This window comes from Lampetra fluviatilis, chromosome 42, assembly GCF_964198595.1.
Source record: "Lampetra fluviatilis chromosome 42, kcLamFluv1.1, whole genome shotgun sequence".
Lineage (NCBI taxonomy): Eukaryota > Metazoa > Chordata > Hyperoartia > Petromyzontiformes > Petromyzontidae > Lampetra > Lampetra fluviatilis.
The window spans coordinates 9,187,624-9,208,199 of NC_136316.1; the positions used below are offsets into that span (position 1 = coordinate 9,187,624).

Sequence of the window (20,576 nt, forward strand, 5' to 3'; positions counted from 1 at the left end):
AAGTCGGCCTCGGTGTCGTCACCTTCCCCACGCGCTGCGCCGCTGCAGATGCCGCCGACCCAGGGAGCGGCACGCTGTTTACTGCTCTTGGTTGTTGACGTTTCGGACGGAGCCATGACCCGAACACACATTGACCCCGATGTTGTTAATGTGGCTATCACTCATTCCCCATCCATTCAATCCGTTCATCATCTTTCATAGTCGTCAGTTTCGCTTTCACCGAATTCACGCATCGCAGATTTGCCCCATCGCTTCCTCTCACCTGTTTTATTCACCTCGTATCTATCCTTACATTCATATGTGCCGTTCGTAATTCTCCGTAAAGCACCGAGGTTGAGGCGCTATATAAATTACGTGATGATAAGATGATAATAATAATTTCAACTCCATAACGTGCCACCGCACCTCAGTATTCGCTCGCTGTCAAAGAGAGAGAATAACTCGGGGGGCCAGAGACAAGCCAGAAGGCAGCCATGTGTTCAGCTCAAGGTCTGCATTCCTCTATATACGAAGTTGTTATCGACAGGTTAATTAATGTTGACTTGCGTGAGTAAAACGGGCACAATCGGAGAAAATCCACACATGCAAGGGGGAAACGCGCTATCCCACACAGACAGAACATGTGGAATCCACGTTTTTGCTGTTCTGCCTTGGAGCGAGCCAGGGTAGAGTCACGTTGTAGCAGGGTCTTTAACGTTCCGCTTTGAGCGGAGAGCACGCTTCGGCATTGTGCGCAGAGCATCGTCCATGTGGGCCGTGGCTCGAATTCAACGGCGAGGTGGGGGGGGGTATTCTGAGTGGGAGCAAATCTGAATGTGGGGGCGGGGGGGAGTGGGGCATGAGGCTCTCGAGCAGCTGCACGAACATGAAGTCATTTGAAGCCGCGGCAGAAGTCCCCATGTCTCGACCACCTTCCGTGAACATCGCGCCTCTTTCACTCGCGGCTTGCCGAGAAAGGCGTCGAGACGCGTAAGCCCGTGGCTAGACGGCGGCGCCAGGCCCTGTTGGCGCGGGTGCCCTTTCATCCTTCTCCCCCCGCCGCCCCGAACCTCGTCACGCCCCCTCCCTGCGCCACCTGTGAGCTACCGCGCGCCCCGTCCCGGGACCGCGATGATGACGCCTCCTCCTCCTCCTCCTCCTCCCCGCCGCTCTCGCGCCGTCGCCGTCACAACCGTAGCCAGAAGCCTGCTTCGTGCGTCCGGCACCACTGTGAAACTAAACGATGCTCATTTGACCAGGCAAGGCCCACTGAGCTCTGCAGCTCTTTTCCACAAGCGACCTGGCCCCAAATGATGGCTCAACAAAGTGGCTTATCACGTGGAAATGTATAGCAGCCACATATTCCAAATGCGCGTCGATTCTAAATGTGGAGGGAAAATACCGGAGGACCTGGAGAAAAATCCACACGACCATGGAGAGAGAGACATGCCAACTCTGCATAGACAGCAGGCGTCAGGGTCGGGATTGAACCCACGACCTCCTGCATACCAGGCGAGGTAGTTAAGATCTCCTCACCATCGCGGCACCCAGGAGCCCCAGCTCGATTCTCCTGAATCATTCCCCCCGTTCCTGTGCACGTACAGTGCTGTTGTCAGCCCACTGCTGGATGGTAGCTCCCCGCTCCGTGCTGGGGGTAATTTGACCATACTTCACCACGCCGGGGTCAGTGTGAGTTGGTGAAGGTGGAGGAGAGCCTAGACGTGGTTCAACAATCGATTACGGTACGCTTCAACGATGTATTTTACTGCACTGCCGTCTGCTGGCCACAGCGTAGCCGCGTAGCAGCCCCCGTGACAGCCTGGCGTGCATCTTTGGTAAGTTCTTCAATCACTTGAACTTCCGGGTCATAGCATTGGTCGCTAATAAAGTTAAAATCCCCGTCAGGCGGTTAACTCGTCTCTTCACTCGGGCTGAATAAGATTATTACCACGGTGTGAGAAGTCCACAGTGGTTATTGGATTGCGAGTCGGGTTTGCCACCTGTCCCGGGTCTGACCAGAACAATGCGGGAATTGGCATCTGTGTTCGGGTGGCAGAGATTGATTTGTGCTGAGATCTGGTACCAGGGGTGCCAGCATTGATTGCTGTGTTGGATTTCATGACATAGTCCTGCACAGTGTTGTTGATGGTAGACCTGCGCTGACGAAAAGATATGTCCGGGTGTTGTTCAGGGTTGTTTTTTTATTATGGGTGATTTGCTTACCAATCCTTCACCTTGCACTCGTATCTTTTTTTATGCATTGTCGTAAATTTCTGATCCGCCCCTAATGGACATCTGCGAAAGAGAGCTTCATAGCTCATCGGATTCTTCCCGGATAAATAACGATTCTGTTTCTGGGTCAGCCCCACTTCTCACTTTGAGATCGGGAGACATTTTGACTTCCCTGTTTAGCAATGCCGCGCTAAAACTCGAGCTGCAGAAGACTCTGGGTGCTTGAAGCGTGACTCGCCGTCCCCGTGGGCGAGACTTGCGGCAGGGCCCGTGGCTCGCACGGCCCCCTGGGAGCTGGGCCCCGCATCGCAGCCGCTCGGGAACGAGCCTCGCCCCCAGCACCAGGGCCCCTGTGGGGACACCGCGGAATACCCGCGAGGCGAGGCCAGGGCCACTCGCGGACCCGTGCACTCGCCCGCGGTGCCTAGAGCCGCCAAGGTTCCTACGCAATGGGTCGTGCCGCAGTGTGGAGTGCGGAAGGTAGCAGGATGTTGACTACCTCGCCTGGTATGAAGGAGGTCGTGGGTTCGATGCCAACCCTGACGCCTGCCGCTGTATATTTGAGTTTGCGTGTTCCCCCCGTGGTCGCGTGGATTTTTCTCCGGGTCCTCCGGTTTTTCCCTCCACATTTAGAAACGTGCGTTTAGAGCATCTGGCTGCTATAAATCTGCACATGTTAAGCCGTTTCATTGGGCTATCATTTGTGGCCGGATCGCTTCTGAAAAAGAGCTACGTAGCTCAGTGGGCCTTACCTGGTAAAATAAAAAATAGTTTCATTTTTAAATAGTTTAACAATCGTTGTATGTACATATGTGTGTATGTTGAACTTCTTTCGTATTGTACGTATCCAACCGTGCTAATCATAGTTGTGGAGAAAAAACTGTTGGTATTGCCGCGGCGTTGGTAGCAGGGCTATAATGTGCTGATTCAATCCGAGCAACATTGAACCTGAGGCACAGTTCCCACGTTACTTTTAATTATTTTCCTTATTTGAACATGTACACGTGTGTTTGTTTTATTTATCCTGTTTGGAACGTTCTGCTTTCATTGTGTGGTTAAACCCATTTCTCTTTGACTAAGAGGCTCCTGAAGCGGTGATATTGTGGTGATTTCATAAATTCGTGGTTGTCATCCAGCCGGCCATCCTGGTTTTAATTTGTGTATTAACTGTTGAATGCTTCACAGTGGACGTTAGGCATCTCCTGACGTCTTTCGAAAAAGTAGGCCATTGTGCGGCGGGCCTCACGGTCCACATCTTCCAATTACAAAAAAAACGACAGTGAAAATAACTGAATTGAGATGACACACAGCAACACTCCCTTCTTACTGTCAAACTACCCCAGACTACGTCTGGGAAACTCGGCAGCGCCTTTCTTGGTGATTGCCCCGCACTGTCAGGACGACCGCGTGAATCCCGAGCACCGCTGCACAATCGAATCAATGAGTTCATCTCGGTGCGAAACTTTGAGCGCAGTGGGATGATAGAGTGGCTGACTCGTGCCTCCGTGATGCTGGCAGGGTCTTGCTTCATCCGCACGGATCAGCTGGACGGGGAGACGGACTGGAAGCTGAAGCTGGGCGTGACGTGCACGCAGCGCCTCCCAGCAGTGGCGGTAGGCCCGTCCTGCGAGTCTTCGCCCCCCCCCAACCACCCCCAACCTCCATCTACCCACTCCCCCGCACGTCCTGCCGATCGCCAGCACATGCCCACGCTCCGTGCCGCCCTTCCCACCGGACACGCTCGGGGCTGAGCCGACCCCGTCCTCCCGTCCTAACAAACGCAATCTCGCTCGCTTGGCCGTGGCCCGCCGCTGGTCGAGTTGAACTTCCATTTCCCCGTGTCGTCTCTTCCGCTGGGATGGGCTCGCGCTCCCCATGCGGGTCCGTGGCCGTTGAATGCTGCCCGGGCTCCCGTGGGCATTCCTTCAGCTGTTATGCCTCTTAATGTGAAGCAACGGAGAGAACCTGCAGGGAGAATTGGCGCTCCCTTGCCACAGAATAATCCACTGGTGGGCTTAGAACTATTATTATTACTACTTTGAAAAGTTTTCGAGTTTATATCGATTCTTATGGACACGTGTAGCCCTGGTGCTCCAAGTTGAATTCATGAACACTGCTGCATAAATGATTAAGTTTGCATTGAAATACACTTTTTTCTTTAAGATATGGAAAACATATGCACCGCTTACCGTATTCCTTCAGCATCTGACATGAGTAGAGATTGTGCAGAGGCTCTTGTGTCAGGGGGACGCGGTAAATCCGTGTTGTGCAGCGCCGCTGCTGCTGATGCCGTGGTTTTCCGCTGCCGCTGCTGCTATCCAGGACTTGGTGACGATCAGCGCGCACGTGTACGCGGAGAAGCCTCAGCTGGACATCCACAGCTTCACGGGGACCTTCACGCGGGTGAGTCCCGCGATGCCAAGATCGTAGGCGTTATCGTAAAAAAACAACGATTGGTTGCTGACTGAGCGCCGCCCTCCGTTACACCGAGGTGGTCTAGGAGCGCGCACAAACATTTGAGACGGCGCTCCCAGCAGCAGCTGTCCCTTGTGTGACACGGCGTGACCCGGCACCCCGGCCTGCTCGTGGGCGTTAGTCTCCCAGTGGCGAGCGATGATTGCTGCTGCGTGTGTAATCCCCGTTGAGTAATTTGCGAGTACGTTTTTTTTTTTCAATTTGGACCGTGACGCCGGCATACAGAATCAGAATGAGGAATCCGATGAGCTATAAAGCACTTTTTCACAGATGTCCAGTCGGGGCACTGGGGCAGAACGTTACAACAACAAATGACACGAAATAAACGGCCTACTCATGCAGATTGCGTCACGAGATGTTTAACGTCCGCTGCGAAGCGGACGGCGTGGAGTAGTTGGCGGTTATTACACCGCAGTATTTGCCCCGGGTGGCCCACCGGATTCGAACCGCGAACCTCTGCAACGAGCGACGACGAACACAACACCGCCTCTTCAGCAACGTCACCCTCCCCCCCCCCCCGACTGAACACGAGTCACCGGTTGGGGCGTGACGCTGATTCTTAGATTTATAATGAAACGATTATACCCTTGGTGCATTGATTGCTGAATGCATGTTACAGTCACCGTCTACAATCCGTTCGCGTGTATTTAGTCTTTGTACCTCCACGGCGTCTTCGCAGGTTCACGCCGCCATCCATGTTGCTATGCGCTCCTCGTGCACCAAAATTAAAACGCGATAATTTGTCCTCGAGTCGAATCTTGTCGCTCGATCGTTACCGTCCATCAAACCGCAGAGGAGTAAATCACCGCATTTCTCGTGCTTGTTCTAGGGGGGTCAATCCCAGCGCCGGGGAGACAAATCCGGCTGGGTGGGGGGAATGGGAAGGGGGATGGGGGATGGGGGCGAGAGAGGGTGGCGGGGGCGGTGTCATACCGGCCGCACCGATACCTCGCGACATGGCCGGCCTCTGAATGAGCACGGGGTTTTGCCCCCCGCGCGGCCTCCGCTGTGTGTGCGCGAGTGCAGGAGGACGTGAACCCTGCTGTGTGTGTGTGTGTGCGCGAGTGCAGGAGGACGTGAACCCCACCATATCCGAGAGCCTGAGCATCGAGAACACGCTGTGGGCCAGCACCGTCGTGGCGTCGGGTGCGTGGATGCGGCACTCTGCTCGCACCTGTTTAGTGACCGTCCGCGTACCCATGCCGGGCTCCTTGGGTTTGCCGACGTCTCCCTGGGAGTCCGGATCACCGACATGCACTAAGCTAGGCGTTTTACTTTGTTTCGTATCACTCTACAAACGGCAGAGCCACAGGCCACGTGTGGTTTGGCCTGCAAAGTGACACGCTTTTCACCTGATGTCCTTCAAGGGTCAATCTGTTTTGTTCTATATGGACCACACGCCAACTCTTTAACACAGTAATCGTGCTCACTCTGATAATGCAGAAGCACAAATAACAAACAGTTTAAAGCCTTCGCCAATAACAATAATGCTTAAAAGTAAAATGTATTATAGACGAGGTTTTGGGCAACGGCCCTTCTCCACAGCACATAGATCTACTTGCCGTGCATTGCATAATGATGACGACGAGAGTGAGAGTGCGAGAGAGTAAAGAGGCGTCGCCGCGTGTGTGCCCCGGGCTGCAGGGACGGTGGTGGGCGTCGTCATCTACACCGGCAAGGAGACGCGCAGCGTCATGAACACCTCGCACCCCAAGAACAAGGTGAGGGCCCATGGGGCCGCTCGCCCCTCTCTGCTCACCACTCTCAGCTCACCCCTCTCTGCTCACCACTCTCAGCTCACCACTCTCAGCTCGCTCCTCTCCGCTCACCACTCTCAGCTCACCACTCTCAGCTCACCACTCTCAGCTCACCACTCTCAGCTCGCTCCTCTCCGCTCACCACTCTCAGCTCACCACTCTCAGCTCACCACTCTCAGCTCACCCCTCTCAGCTCACCACTCTCCGCTCACCACTCTCAGCTCACCCCTCTCAGCTCACCACTCTCCGCTCACCCCTCTCTGCTCACCACTCTCAGCTCACCCCTCTCTGCTCACCACTCTCAGCTCACCACTCTCAGCTCACCACTCTCCGCTCACCCCTCTCTGCTCACCACTCTCAGCTCACCCCTCTCTGCTCACCCCTCTCAGCTCACCCCTCTCAGCTCACCACTCTCAGCTCACCACTCTCAGCTCACCCCTCTCAGCTCACCCCTCTCCGCTCACCACTCTCAGCTCACCCCTCTCAGCTCACCACTCTCCGCTCACCACTCTCAGCTCACCACTCTCAGCTCACCCCTCTCTGCTCACCCCTCTCTGCTCACCCCTCTCAGCTCACCACTCTCCGCTCACCACTCTCAGCTCACCACTCTCCGCTCACCACTCTCCGCTCACCACTCTCAGCTCACCCTTCTCAGCTCACCACTCTCCGCACACCACTCTCAGCTCACCACTCTCAGCTCACCCCTCTCAGCTCACCCCTCTCTGCTCACCACTCTCCGCTCACCCCTCTCCGCTTGCCACTCTCAGCTCACCACTCTCCGCTCACCACTCTCAGCTCACCCCTCTCAGCTCACCCCTCTCAGCTCACCACTCTCCGCTCACCACTCTCAGCTCACCCCTCTCAGCTCACCACTCTCAGCTCACCCCTCTCAGCTCACCCCTCTCAGCTCACCACTCTCAGCTCACCCCTCTCAGCTCACCCCTCTCAGCTCACCACTCTCCGCTCACCACTCTCAGCTCACCCCTCTCAGCTCACCCCTCTCAGCTCACCACTCTCCGCTCACCACTCTCAGCTCACCCCTCTCCGCTCACCACTCTCCGCTCGCCACTCTCAGCTCACCACTCTCCGCTCACCACTCTCAGCTCACCCCTCTCCGCTCACCACTCTCAGCTCACCACTCTCAGCTCACCCCTCTCTGCTCACCCCTCTCAGCTCACCACTCTCCGCTCACCACTCTCAGCTCACCACTCTCCGCTCACCACTCTCAGCTCACCACTCTCAGCTCACCCCTCTCAGCTCACCACTCTCCGCTCACCACTCTCAGCTCACCACTCTCAGCTCACCCCTCTCTGCTCACCCCTCTCAGCTCACCCCTCTCAGCTCACCACTCTCCGCTCACCACTCTCAGCTCACCCCTCTCAGCTCACCACTCTCCGCTCACCACTCTCAGCTCACCCCTCTCAGCTCACCCCTCTCTGCTCACCACTCTCCGCTCACCCCTCTCCGCTCGCCACTCTCAGCTCACCACTCTCCGCTCACCACACTCAGCTCACCCCTCTCAGCTCACCCCTCTCAGCTCACCACTCTCTGCTCACCACTCTCAGCTCACCACTCTCAGCTCACCCCTCTCAGCTCACCACTCTCCGCTCACCACTCTCAGCTCACCCCTCTCAGCTCACCCCTCTCAGCTCACCACTCTCCGCTCACCACTCTCAGCTCACCCCTCTCAGCTCACCCCTCTCAGCTCACCACTCTCCGCTCACCACTCTCAGCTCACCCCTCTCCGCTCACCCCTCTCCGCTCACCACTCTCCGCTCGCCACTCTCAGCTCACCACTCTCCGCTCACCACTCTCTGCTCACCCCTCTCCGCTCACCACTCTCCGCTCGCCACTCTCAGCTCACCACTGTCCGCTCGCTCCTCTCCGCTCACCCCTCTCTGCTCACCCTTCTCCGCTCACCCCTCTCAGCTCACCCCTCTCGGCTCACCACTCTCCGCTAGCCACTCTCCGCTCGCCCCTCCCTGCTCACCCCTCTCCGCTCACCCCTCAATGCTCACCCCTCTCCGCTCACCCCTCTCCACTCACCACTCTCCACTCACCACTCTCCACTCACCCCTCTCCGCTCACCCCTCTCCACCGCCTCCCCTTGCCCCTCTCCCGCAGGTGGGGCTGCTCGACCTGGAGCTGAACCGTCTCACCAAGGTGCTGTTCCTCGCCGTGCTCGTGCTCTCCGTGGTCATGGTGGCGCTCAAGGGCTTCGACGGGCCCTGGTACCGCTACCTCGCTCGCTTCGTGCTGCTCTTCTCCTACATCATCCCCATCAGGTGCCCACCCAACGCATACCCGTGTTGACTACGCTCACGCCTAACCCACCCCTGTGTTATTTACACTCACACCTGCCCCATCCCTGTGTCACACACTGAACCCCGACTGCTATGCATGTGTGTTTCTGTACATGCCTGTGTGTGTCTGTGTGTGTGTTTGTGTGGCTCTACATGCCTGTGTTCTCCTGTGTACTCCCATGTGTACCCCTGTGTGCATCTCTACTGGACCCTGCCTGTGCATGCCTGCGTGCCTGCGCATGTGCGGAGCGGTAGCGTAGCAGACAGCGCACTCCACTAGAAACCCGGCCCCTCGAGTTCGATTCCAGCTTACTGCCGGCATCGGTGACAAACATCTGAACTGGTCCTGGGCCTCCCCTAGGTAGACTCATCCTTAAGTGAGCACCCGGTGCGGTGTGTAAACATCAGCATTGGAGAGACAAAGGTGGTGGTCGTGGTGTTGACCATTCACCCCCTCGTGTGCCGTGCCAACCTTAATAGGTGCTCCCTACCGGCACTGTACCCCAACAGTCTTTTGGGAGTCTGTGGGGGGTCTCTGTATGTGTGTGTGTATGTTGCAATTCGTTCGCACCGTACGTAGCCAACGGTGTTAATCGGAGGTGCGTCTGTGTGCGTGCAGCCTGCGTGTGAACCTGGACATGGGCAAGGCCGCCTACGGCTGGATGATCATGCGCGACGACAACATCCCCGGCACCGTGGTGCGAACCAGCACCATTCCTGAGGAGCTGGGCCGCATCGTCTACCTGCTCACCGACAAGACCGGTCAGCTCCCCTCCCCTCTCCTCCCCCCTCTCCCTCCCCCCCTCCCTTGTCGGGGATTTTTTTTTTTGTAGCCGGAAGCCTTATTTCTTGCAAAAAAAATTTTACGGCTTTCTGCTGCTCGTTCCATTCATCGTAGCCATTCCTATTAAGGCGATTATGGCTAACGAACGACTTGGCTTGCGGAGGGCAGGAGCCCTCTTGGTGTGCGCTCGCACTTTGTAGCCACGGCGGTGTTGGTCTGGATGTAATTACGTTAGACCTGGTCAACTGAGATGGCCGTGAGCTCTAGTTTGGGCCTAACCCATGGCTGTCGTCCCCTCTCTAATCACGTGCCCGTGAACCTATTAGCCTGGGTGGCGAGATGTTAACTCCCTCGCCTGGTATACAGGAGGTCGTGGGTTCGATCCCGACGACCCCTGTATATTTGGAGTTTGCGTCTTCTCCCCGTGGTCGCGTGGATTTTTCTCTGGGTCCTCCGGTTTTTCCCTTTTTCTCTCCACATTTAGAAACGTGCATTTAGAGTATTTTGCTGTTAGAATTTCCACGTGATAAGCCACTTCGTTGAGCTATCATTTGTGGCCAGGTCACTTAAAACGAAAGCGCCACGTAACTCAGTGGACATTACCTGGTAAAATAAAAATGTGTTTGTGTAGCCTCATCTTGGCCCATCCATAATCGGCTCCCTCCTCTCTCTCTCTCTCTCTTCTGTCCCCTTTCCTACCCCAGTGTCTGACCCCGGCTGCCCTCTCGTGGCCCCACTCCCTGCCGCACACCTTCACTGAGCAGGGATCTCGGCGCAGCCATGGGGGGTGGGGGGGGGGGAGCAGGTCGGCACCAGAGCCGATAACCACGCCGGGTGAAGCAGCGGTTCTATTGGGCCCTGTTTAATTAGAAGCCACGACACCTTTGCCATGTTTGGTCATTTGGTGCTGATCTCATCATTGTGGTGACCCTGCAACAATACCGCAGGCCCTGCGATCGACTCGGTAAAACCGCACCACCACCGAGACCCTGTAGAACTCCGTGTTCTGGGAGCACGGCTCCGACTCGCTTGTGCTGTCACCGGTGCCATCTTCAACATCCTTCATGAGAATGCCGCAGCAACTTCAGTGGTAGCGGCGGTGCGGCCACGGGGGAGCACTGGCGCCATGGAAACGAGGCTTTTAGGACGTCCATTACAGTCCCAATGATTACAATCCCATTGATTACAATCCCGTGCTTCCTCCCCAGGGACCCTGACGCAGAACGAGATGGTGTTCAAGCGCCTGCACCTGGGCACCGTCTCGTACGGCACCGACTCGATGGACGAGATCCAGAGCCACCTCTTCAGCTCCTACACCCAGGTGAGGGAGTCGCACCGCGCTCAGAGCCGGTGCCCCGCGGGGGGCTGTCGGCACGCAGCTCAGGGTGCCGGCGGCGCAGCGGTGCGACGCTCGTGGCTGGGCTCGTGGTCCCGCAGCAAGAACGTCCCCCCTCGGGGTTCCATTTTCTGACTCGGGCGCCTTTCTGTAAGAAATGCTTTTTGTTTTGGTTGAAGCACGTGAATATAAATGTGTCGTGAAACAAATTAATTTTTGTAACTATTTGTTATTTTGCAGGTAAGGCCCACTGAGCTATGTAGCTACCACTAATGATAGCCCAATGAAGAAGCTTACCACGTAGAAATCTATAGCAACCAAATACTCTAAACACTTGTTGATTATAAATGTGGAGGGAAAAACCGAAAGACCCGGAGAAAAATCGACGCAACCACGGGAAGAACATGGCGAGGTAGTTAACATCTCGCCACCACGGCTCGAAAGCCTCCACCACCGGACAGTCGGTTGGCAAGGTTTTCACGTGGACAAAACGTACCAATTCGTTACTCGTTGAGCACACCGGTGTGTTGGAGAGTAAACCCACAACATTGACGCCTTACCGTGTAGAGTTCGTACGTTCCCTCTCCCCCTGTTCTGCATGGGTTTCCTCCGGGTTCCTCTGTTTCATCCCACAGCTAAAATAAAAACACGCTGCTGGCCAAACATCCCATTGCTGAAATTTTAATTGTAAATTACTCAATTGGGATTACACACAGCAGCAGCAACATTGCCCCTTACTGCAAATGCTTAGCACGATGCCACGGAAATTCATCTTGAGACCCAAGTATGGCTTGCCTGGGTGAACAGGCGTAATAATAAAAAATAATAAATAACAAACCTGCACTGTGGTGACCTCCTGCTTGTGTAGAGGCAGTGTATTAACATTCCTTTCCTTTGTTAATGCTACTCCCTGCAACCCCCCCTTGGTGCTGCTGATCCTGCATAATGCATGGGCATAATATGACTTTGAAACCCCCCCGCCCACCTCCTACGCATTTCCCATGAATATGCTAAATTCCTCTTCATATGCACATTCTTTTTTGTTAAGGCGCTCTTCCACCTCCAACCCAGCTTATATATAAGCTCCTAGCTTGGTAGTGTCTCATTCTTCACCTGAAGACGGCTGCTTGCGTTGTAGCCAAAACGTCGTGAGAATTATTTTATTTTATTGTTTTATTTTTATTATTTTATTACTTCCCTTCTACGTGACTTTACCGAAAGAACCAAGAAGATGAATCCCTGCAGTCACGAAAGCTTTAAATCAAAAATTAAAGGCAGTGTATTGTTAAGGTAAACATGACCCACAATGCCTTGCTGGTCTTATTACATTCTCGTTATTGTATTTAAATATCGTCAACCATGATTGATCCATAAATTAAACGATATCTGTCACAGACATCATTTGATCTGTCACAGATATCGTTTAATTGGTCGGCGTTTATCTTTTCCATAGCTGAGCCAGCTTGGAAGTTGAGCTCTACAGTGGACCATGTTGCAGTGCCCCCTTCTGTCCACCGCGTAGCCCCCCAGTCCCGGGACAGCCGGTTCTGTACGCTGTGCTTGTCTGTTGGAACTCTGTGTTCCTCCAGTGAGGGACAGGCATATTGTGGGTGCTCTCTTCACTTACCACGGGTACACGCTCAGTGTGGGCCATCCAAATGGCATCTTTTTTTACGAGAGAAACAAAAGAAAGGTTAAGAAGCCACAGAGGACTGCGTTGCAGATGGCGCCCACCACGTGCGGCGCTAGCAAAGGGTTCAACGAAACGTGCCGAGAGGGAGGTGGCCGAGCAGTTTGAATGATCTCACGGCGCCGGATCACCGTGAGAAACGGTGTCGACCTCTCGGTTCGGCGACCAGGGGCCGCGTGGCAGGCGTCCCCTCGACCGCCCTCGCTCACTCGCCCCTGGCGAGCGTCCATCACCCGGCAACCGATTCCGATTTGGAGCTTGCTCGTCGTTGCGGCTCCAAGCGTTGTTCGATAACCTCCGCTAGAAGCAAACTTCACTCGTCCACCGGCAGCTGATAAGTATTTGCGGGGGGCCAAGGGGTCCGGGGCTTGGAGAGGGGAGGTGCGGGGGGGGCGGTAAGGCACCTCTGTCTATTAGACAAGCGCTTGGTAATAGCCACAGCGCTCACTCTATTTCTATCGACGTGCGCGCAGTGCTTTCATCCCCGGGTTTCTTTATAGTTTTTTTCCACCAATGCCGGCCGGCCGACCCCCGATCGCGGCACCGCCACTTACCCGGGGGGGCCCGCAGAGGCACCCGGTGAGAGCCCCTTAACCCGTTCCGCCTCCCTAACGCGCCCCAAATTGGCGGGCGTTTGCCGCGCGCCTCCGACGCCGCTTAGTCACCGGCGGTGTCGCCGCAAGAGCCGCCGGCCCGGCACATCGATCGCCGCGGTCCGCACGGCGGCGCCCGCGCTCGATCATCCGCGAGCGTCCGGCAGGCACACGTGCGTATCGACGTATTCCTCACGCCTGTCTCCCGGCCTGAGGATTTTATTACCGCTGCGCGCTGGGTGTGACAGCTTTCCAAAGCTGATCGTTAGTCGCATTGATCGCGAGCGCAGCGGTAATGTGTAAAATAGTGGCTTTTTATTTTCTTGAGAGCCGTGCGGTTTTGTTCTTTTTTTTGTTGTTGTGCTCCTTTTGGATCGCCCAGAATTGCCGGGTTGGTTATTGTTGCCATCCCAGCGTGTGTGCGCGCGCGTGTTCCTGCCGCTCTGCCTGCCGAGCGCCCCTAACTTGAAAGCTGTTAGGAGAGTCACGGATCATTTTTTGGAGGTGGAAATGAAGTCTCGTGAAGATCGATACATTTGAACGTGTCCGGCTGTGTTCCCTCATAAATCGTTGCGGAGGTGAAGCCGAAGGTGACACGAGCGCCGCTTCGGTGCCTCGAGGGAGAGCCGGACCCAAACCCCACCTGCAGCCAGAAGCGGTCCTTTGGGGCTAGCAGCAGAGAGACAGGAACAAATGCATCGTTAGCCGTGTGAATAATATCTCGCTGACAAAATGCCATTGATAATGCAAAAATGCGACAGAATTCGCCGGTAACACTGTGCGACGTGCAGCCTTAAGAGGAAAACAATGTTTAAGGTTGACGTTTCAGGCAATGGCGATTCTTCACAGCACACATTGGTCTCATAGAAATTACATCTTTTATCGAGTTGTGTGTTCTTAAGGGGGGTCTTACTTGATTGGTAACCGGGCAAATTTATTAAAGGTGATGTAAAAAAAAATTGCGATAAATGGTGAGCGTCCGATGATGTCACAACACGTGGAGTCTATTCCACGACGTCACATGTTGTGTGACACCATCCCGTTGTACGGCTCATTACCAGCCGTGATCAATCCACCGCTGGATGAATGCCTCCCCAATGAAATAATCAATGCTCGCGCACACAGTTCGATGCGCGAGTGTACTCACTGATTGAAATCCACGTCATGTCGATGAATCGCCAGCGAGCGCCCCACTCGGTAAGGAGATCTGAGTGGGAGCCGCAGCGAGGAGGCGTCACACCCACAGTCCACAGTGAATCACTCGCCTGCCGGTGTGACTGCGCAGGCTCGCGAACTGACATCCACGTGCTTGTCCCTCCCAATCAACGGAGCGTCCCCTAGAGCCGGGCTTTCTCAAGCTCTCTTGTAGCCCGAGTGGTGACTGCACTGAAATCCATTGCAGAGTACATTCTCTTTTACGTCTTGCGTGGCCTTTTGCAGCCGATGGGCTCATTTAAGAGATTGGTACTCGGCAAACTGCTCACTCGTCTAGACAGATGGCAGTCTAGAGGTGGTGGTAAGATCGACCCTTTGAGGATACGGTGTCACTCTGGGCCATTTCCCCATCGGCCACCCGCGGTCGTTCTGTGTGCGTGGAGCCACAAGAGGGAAAAGCTTCCTTCTTCGTCCGGGGTCGGCAGTGAGGTGGCTTGCTTGAAATCCAATCGGTAAATAAAACGCGCGCACGCTCCACGTTGTACGACCGCGTCGCCGGTGAATGGGTTAAAGGGCAAAAGATGGCCGTGACGGAGTGGTAACAGCCGGCTGTGACCGAGGGCACGGCTTTCAAAATTACTCCGGCCTTTCCGCGCGCACTTTGAGCAAAATAATCAAAGCCAATTAGGCGGCCTTGTCGTTACACCGCGCGCTTAACTGAACTAAGCGCTGCCCCCATTTTTCTGCGCGACTCCGCTAAGTGGCACGCCGAGCGCCCTGCTAATGTCGTGATCTAGCGGCCGACGGTGACCCTCGGGTGGCTCTCTGTCTTCCCTGTCACGATCGTGCATTTTCACCGGCGCTCGCCGACCGACCGTCGCGCCAAGCGGCCGCCCGTCTTGTCGGCCGAGCTGCACCAGCGGATGATTGATGGAGCGGCTCCGGGGCCCCCGGCTACTGGGCCGCGATGCTCGTTCACTACGCAGCTCTCTCGCCGCCACGTTCGTCCGCGGGCGGCTGGAGCACGAAGTGCTGGCAGCAAGCGCCTCGCCACCCTGCGCCCAGCTGCACACTTGGGCAGAGTGAACCCAGTGCTCACCCTAATCAGCTGCCAGGAACAATTGCCAACGGTGTTGTTCACCCTGGTTACGAACTGAAAACGCGAATCCAGAAGTGTAGTGCAGTGTGATAACTGCTGTTTCAACAGCCGTTCGACACTAAGCGACGTCACCAGGGCGCTTGTATCGGGCTAAGTGCACCTTGAGACCACGTGAAGTGTCGAAGGCTCGCTGCTGGCGGGAGGTGATGGGGCAGAGCCAGGTGTTATGGGTTGACTGATTGCTCGCCAAAGATAAAGACACACACTGGGATCCCCCGTCTTGCCATATAGGCTCTTGAGAGAGGTGCTGTTTGTGAGTACCCATTAAGGCTCGCAAGGCACGCAGTGAGTGCACTAGGGGATGATGCGGCTAGCACCCCATGCCATGCCCCAACGGTGTCCAGGTTCTCATTGTGCATCAAGTTGGCCTCGGGGAAGTCACGGGTAGCTTCAGTGACCAATTGTCCATGTTGTGCGTGGCCTGCGGTGACATATTTAGATTATGTTGCTGCTATAAATTTCTAAATGATTAGCCACTTTGTGGAGCTATCATTTGTGGCCAGGTTGCTTTTGCAAAATAAATGAATACCTCAGTGGGCTTTGTCTGGTAGGATGGGGATGGTTTAGTTTTATTTGTGATTTGTTTACCCACTCCTGTCGTGTTTTTGTATTGTAGTTGTAAAGTTTGTGCCCCTTGCCCCTACTGGACATTTGTGAAAAAGAGCTTTATAGCTCGTAGAATTCCTCCAGTATAAATAAATATTCTGATTCTGATATAATTCACTGGGATTGTGTCACAGTGCGACGATTACTACTTGGTACCAGCCATCGGTAATCCATCTCCTCTCCAGCCCGTGCCGCTCGCCCACACACTCACACATCGGTCCATCTCTAGCCTGTGCCGTGCCCCCGTATAGCCCCCGTATAGCCTGCACAGACTGTTGGGGCAAATGCTGTTAGCGAGCACCTAATGAAGGTTGGCACAGCACACGAGGGGGTGGGTTGCCAGCACCACACCCGACCGCCTTTGTCTCCCTAGGGGCGATGTTTACACACCACACCAGATATTCATTTGAAGCGGAGTCCACCTAGGGGAGGCCCAGGACAGGTTCAGATAATTGTCACTGGTGTTAGCCATGAGCGGGAATCGAAATCGGGTCGCCGTGTTTGTCGTGCAGTGTGCTAAACACTACACGACCGCTCCCCACTGCACAATATTCTCACACACACACACTGTGGTGGTGTAATGGCTTTTATTGTTGTGGTGACCCAGACCTCCCTTGCAAGTGAGACTCTACCCAGGCCTCTGGTGTTCTCGCCCGGTCACACCAAATAGAGTGCTCGCCCGGTCACACTCGGTCACCTTGAACCCGTTGCGGGCGTCCTTGCCGCGCCGCCCACACGCCCACACGCACGCGAGTCGTGACCGCGCGCCGTTGCCCCCGTCCCGTGCAGGCCCCGTCGGGCCCGGCTCCGGGAGCGGCCCCCAAGTCGGGCGGCGCGGGCGCGCCCAAGCTGAGGCGCACCGTGGTGAGCCGTGTGCACGAGGCGGTGAAGGCGGTGGCGCTGTGCCACAACGTGACGCCCGTGTACGAGCGGCACGGCGCCGCCGGGGGGGCCGCGCCCGCCGAGCCCGAGGACGCGGAGGCCGACCAGGACCTGAGCGACGAGAACCGCGCGTACCAGGCCTCCAGCCCCGACGAGGTGAGCCGCTCCCACTGCCGCTGCCGCTCTCCGTGGCCCGGCGCAGCGCGTGGCCGACGGAGCGCGACGCGTGTTTGCCTGTAATACGGTCTGTTCTCCCGGAACGCGCGTTGCTTTCACGATGCGAATTGGATGTATAACGCGATTGAATGTGTTGGAGGACACCTTTTTATAACGTGCATGCAAGTTGGATAGAACGCGATGGAGTGAACGGAAGTACGTCGCACGCGAGTAGGAACAAGCGGTTGTACGGCTGCCTCGGCGTAGCGTCGCAGGAGGCAGTGGGATGCTGCTGGATGCTTCTAGATGCTACCCACGCGCCTCGGCCCTTGTTCAGCCTGCGTACGCACCTCACGTGTTAATCGCGGACTGTGCTTTACCCTATATTATTTCCTATAATGAACTTTTTTCCATAATGCGGTGTTTTTCAGGAACTCAATTCCCGCGTTAAAGGAGAACAGACCGTACATGACAGTGCAGTGCTGACGATAACAATCATAAGTTCGTACATTTGGTATTTGCGCGATCGTTTTATGAGTCTGTGTGTACACAGGAGCGTCTCGTTGGACGCTTGTGTGCGTCTCTACATTCGTATTAATTTGCTGATGTCAATATGAAGTTCTGTCTGCGTGTGTCGGCGTGTATCTTTGTGTTGAGCGACGTCACACAGTGTTTCATTACTTTGCTTTATGGTCCGGGCTCCTGGGAATGTGCACCGTGAGTGACAAGTACCATCTAAATCCGGCCTGGCTGTCCTCACAGCGTAACGAGTGGCCGACACAATTGTGCAGTCAACAAAGGCAGCCAAGCATGGTTCCCCACCACTCCCCCCACTCCCCCCATCCATCCCCCACCCCCATATGGCACGGCGGCCTTAATAGGTGTTTGCTAACAACGCTGGCCCAGTAGCAGTCTGTGAGGCTACTTGGGGAGCTCTTTGTTGAATGCACACGCGCGTGAGCGTGTACGCGAGCGAGTGAATGTACGCGCACGCGCGTGCGTCCGTGTGCGAGTACGTGCGTGTGCGCGTATGCGTGTGTGTGCGCCGCTCGCTGGCGAGGCTCCGGCGTAGGCTGAGAGTAATTGGGGGGGGGGGTGTGTGTGGTGAGCACACGGCACAGTTCACATTAAAACCCCGAGCGCATTGAATTCCCGCGCGGTGCCTCGGCCGCCGCCACCGCCATCCGAGACGCTTTCAGATTCGTGTCCTTTTTGTTGTTTGATTACAAAGCTATGAGCTCATTTTGGCATTTTCCCACGGACGGGAGAGATCCCCAGCGACCCCTCCTGTCCTCCCTCCGGTACACTCAGAAATTGTTCAGGGACCCTTAATCCTGGCATAAAGAAGTTAATTAACAGCCGGGGATTATGCTGTTTCAAGTGGAAATATCTACAGATGCAGCCGAACTGCAGTGACTCGCTCCCATATATTTACACGTGTGTGTGTGTGCGCTTGTGTGAGTGAATGTGTGTGTGTGTGGGTCCCGGTTACGTGACGGTCAGCACCCAGGGTTACCATGGCAGCAACTCTGGTTCATTTCAGCAGTGATAATGGCTACGTGACCCTGGCCTGGGAATCCCTTGAGTTAATTCATCATAATGTGATCGTCCGCACGTCGGCAGGGGGTGGAAAAGGTCCCAACCAGCACTGCATCTGACAGTTGTCTATATATATAATCGGGGACGTTTGGCCAGCTCCAAGAACGAGCGAGTTGTTTGCACGACAGAACCGAGTCGTGTCGGTGGGGCTGTGTTTGCGTGCGGCGAGCAGGTGGCGCTGGTGAGCTGGACGGAGAGCGTGGGCCTCACCCTGGTGAGCCGCGACCTCGCCAGCATGCAGCTGCGCACGCCGGGCGGCCACGTGCTCACCTTCACCATCCTGCAGGTGTTCCCCTTCACCTCGGAGAGCAAGCGCATGGGCATCATCCTGCGGGTGAGCGCACGCACACCTACGCACGCTTGCCCCGGGCACCTTCACGGTAGGGGTGGTTTTCCGCTGGCCGTATTTTGAGACGAGCTGGAACCAAACCGTGATTCGCTGGCCTCGCAAGATGTCTGAATCTGGCTCGGGGGGCCAAGCAGGGCCAGGGGCGGGGCTTAATGATACATCCATTGCCCGTGACATCAGAGGCTTAGCTCAGCTTTTGCAGTGGAAAAACATCGCCGGCGCCTCCTAAGCCGCGCCAGGCTGGCTTGGCATGGCCCCGGTGTGGCTCTGTTATGCAGTGGAAAAGTAACATGAGTGATGTACGTATGTTTCTTCTTTTGCACCGTACCTAGCCAACCTTGTTAATTGGAGGTGCAGGGGAAGAACAACAAAATAAACACGAAAGGCAGTTCTCAACAAATTAGTTTTCAATTTAGATTTTAAAGTGCACAGCAGAACAATCTGAAAACAGAGATGTGCTTCCACGAAGCCATTGGCACTACAAACACTGGCAGATGAGAGGCCACCACTCAGGCTCTATCAGCCACCAACCCCTACACTGGGACACGAGCTCAGAGAAATCCCAGCAGCAGAATGCGACTTTTGAAATCCTGACCAGACTGTGGATCACATTCTGAGCCATTTTGAAGCTCAGAAATTCACAGGATCCATTGACGACATCATTCAACATTCCCCCGAGGCTGTGCGTTGGCGATCCGACCTGAACATGGACCTATGGGTGGCTGTACAAAACCTCGCCCCAAGGAGGAGAATTGGGGAGAATGCTCAGATTTGCATTGCGAGCTACACGAGTGCCACACAGTGGTCACCGTTGGTAAATGCGCCACGGGGTCTGTGGCGAGCACGCTGCCGTGCCCGGCTCGCCGCGCCCGGCTTGCTGTGCTAATCAGGACGCGTAGGAAGTGTTGCTGCAAACGACATCCCGCACGCGTTCACGGGCGCGTTCACGAACCCCGCGGTGCGGTGTCGCCGCTGTGCGTGCGCGCAGGATGAATCGACGGGCGAGATCGTCTTCTACATGAAAGGGGCGGACGTCGTCATGGCCAACATCGTGCAGTACAACGACTGGCTGGAAGAGGAGGTAAGGACGCTTCTGCACGAATAATATAATCATCACGTGCAAAGCCCCGCACAGTATTGGTCACTCTCTAAGAGAGAGTGAACGACCGCAGAGGCGCGAAGAAGAACCACAGGCAAGCAGGAAGGCAGCCCACACGGTGAGCCGGCACCAACAATTGGCCAAGCTCTGCGGTCCTCTATATAGTAAGGCGTTATCGGCCAAGTAATGAGTGTTTACATGTGGGAGAAACCCCACGCGAGCGATGGGGTATACACTCCATGTTTTATCGTGTGTATCACGCATCGATGAGCTTTGTGTGCCGTATGTCTGGACGCTTGTTCCTCACAGCAAGAAGGCCCTGGGTTCGAGTCCCGGCTCGGGGTGCCTTTCTGTTTGGAGTTTGTGAATTAAATGCCACCGATTTGACAAATTGACACAGATTGGTGATTTCAGCCGTGGAT

At 55.5% G+C, this 20,576-nt stretch overlaps 1 protein-coding gene across 3 annotated transcripts in view; it reads left to right on the top strand.

Annotated features, from left to right (window-relative positions):
* ATP9B (ATPase phospholipid transporting 9B) overlaps positions 1-20,576 on the top strand; it is a 120,084-nt gene that overhangs the window by 45,651 nt on the left and 53,857 nt on the right. For all 3 annotated transcript variants that reach the window (XM_078875795.1, XM_078875797.1, XM_078875798.1), the window contains 10 exons: positions 3,730-3,824; positions 4,534-4,614; positions 5,757-5,832; positions 6,331-6,407; positions 8,568-8,728; positions 9,366-9,508; positions 10,739-10,851; positions 16,859-17,107; positions 18,879-19,040; positions 20,044-20,136. In XM_078875795.1, coding sequence (XP_078731921.1) covers positions 3,730-3,824; positions 4,534-4,614; positions 5,757-5,832; positions 6,331-6,407; positions 8,568-8,728; positions 9,366-9,508; positions 10,739-10,851; positions 16,859-17,107; positions 18,879-19,040; positions 20,044-20,136 — 1,250 coding nt within the window. The remainder of the gene's footprint in view (positions 1-3,729; positions 3,825-4,533; positions 4,615-5,756; positions 5,833-6,330; positions 6,408-8,567; positions 8,729-9,365; positions 9,509-10,738; positions 10,852-16,858; positions 17,108-18,878; positions 19,041-20,043; positions 20,137-20,576) is intronic.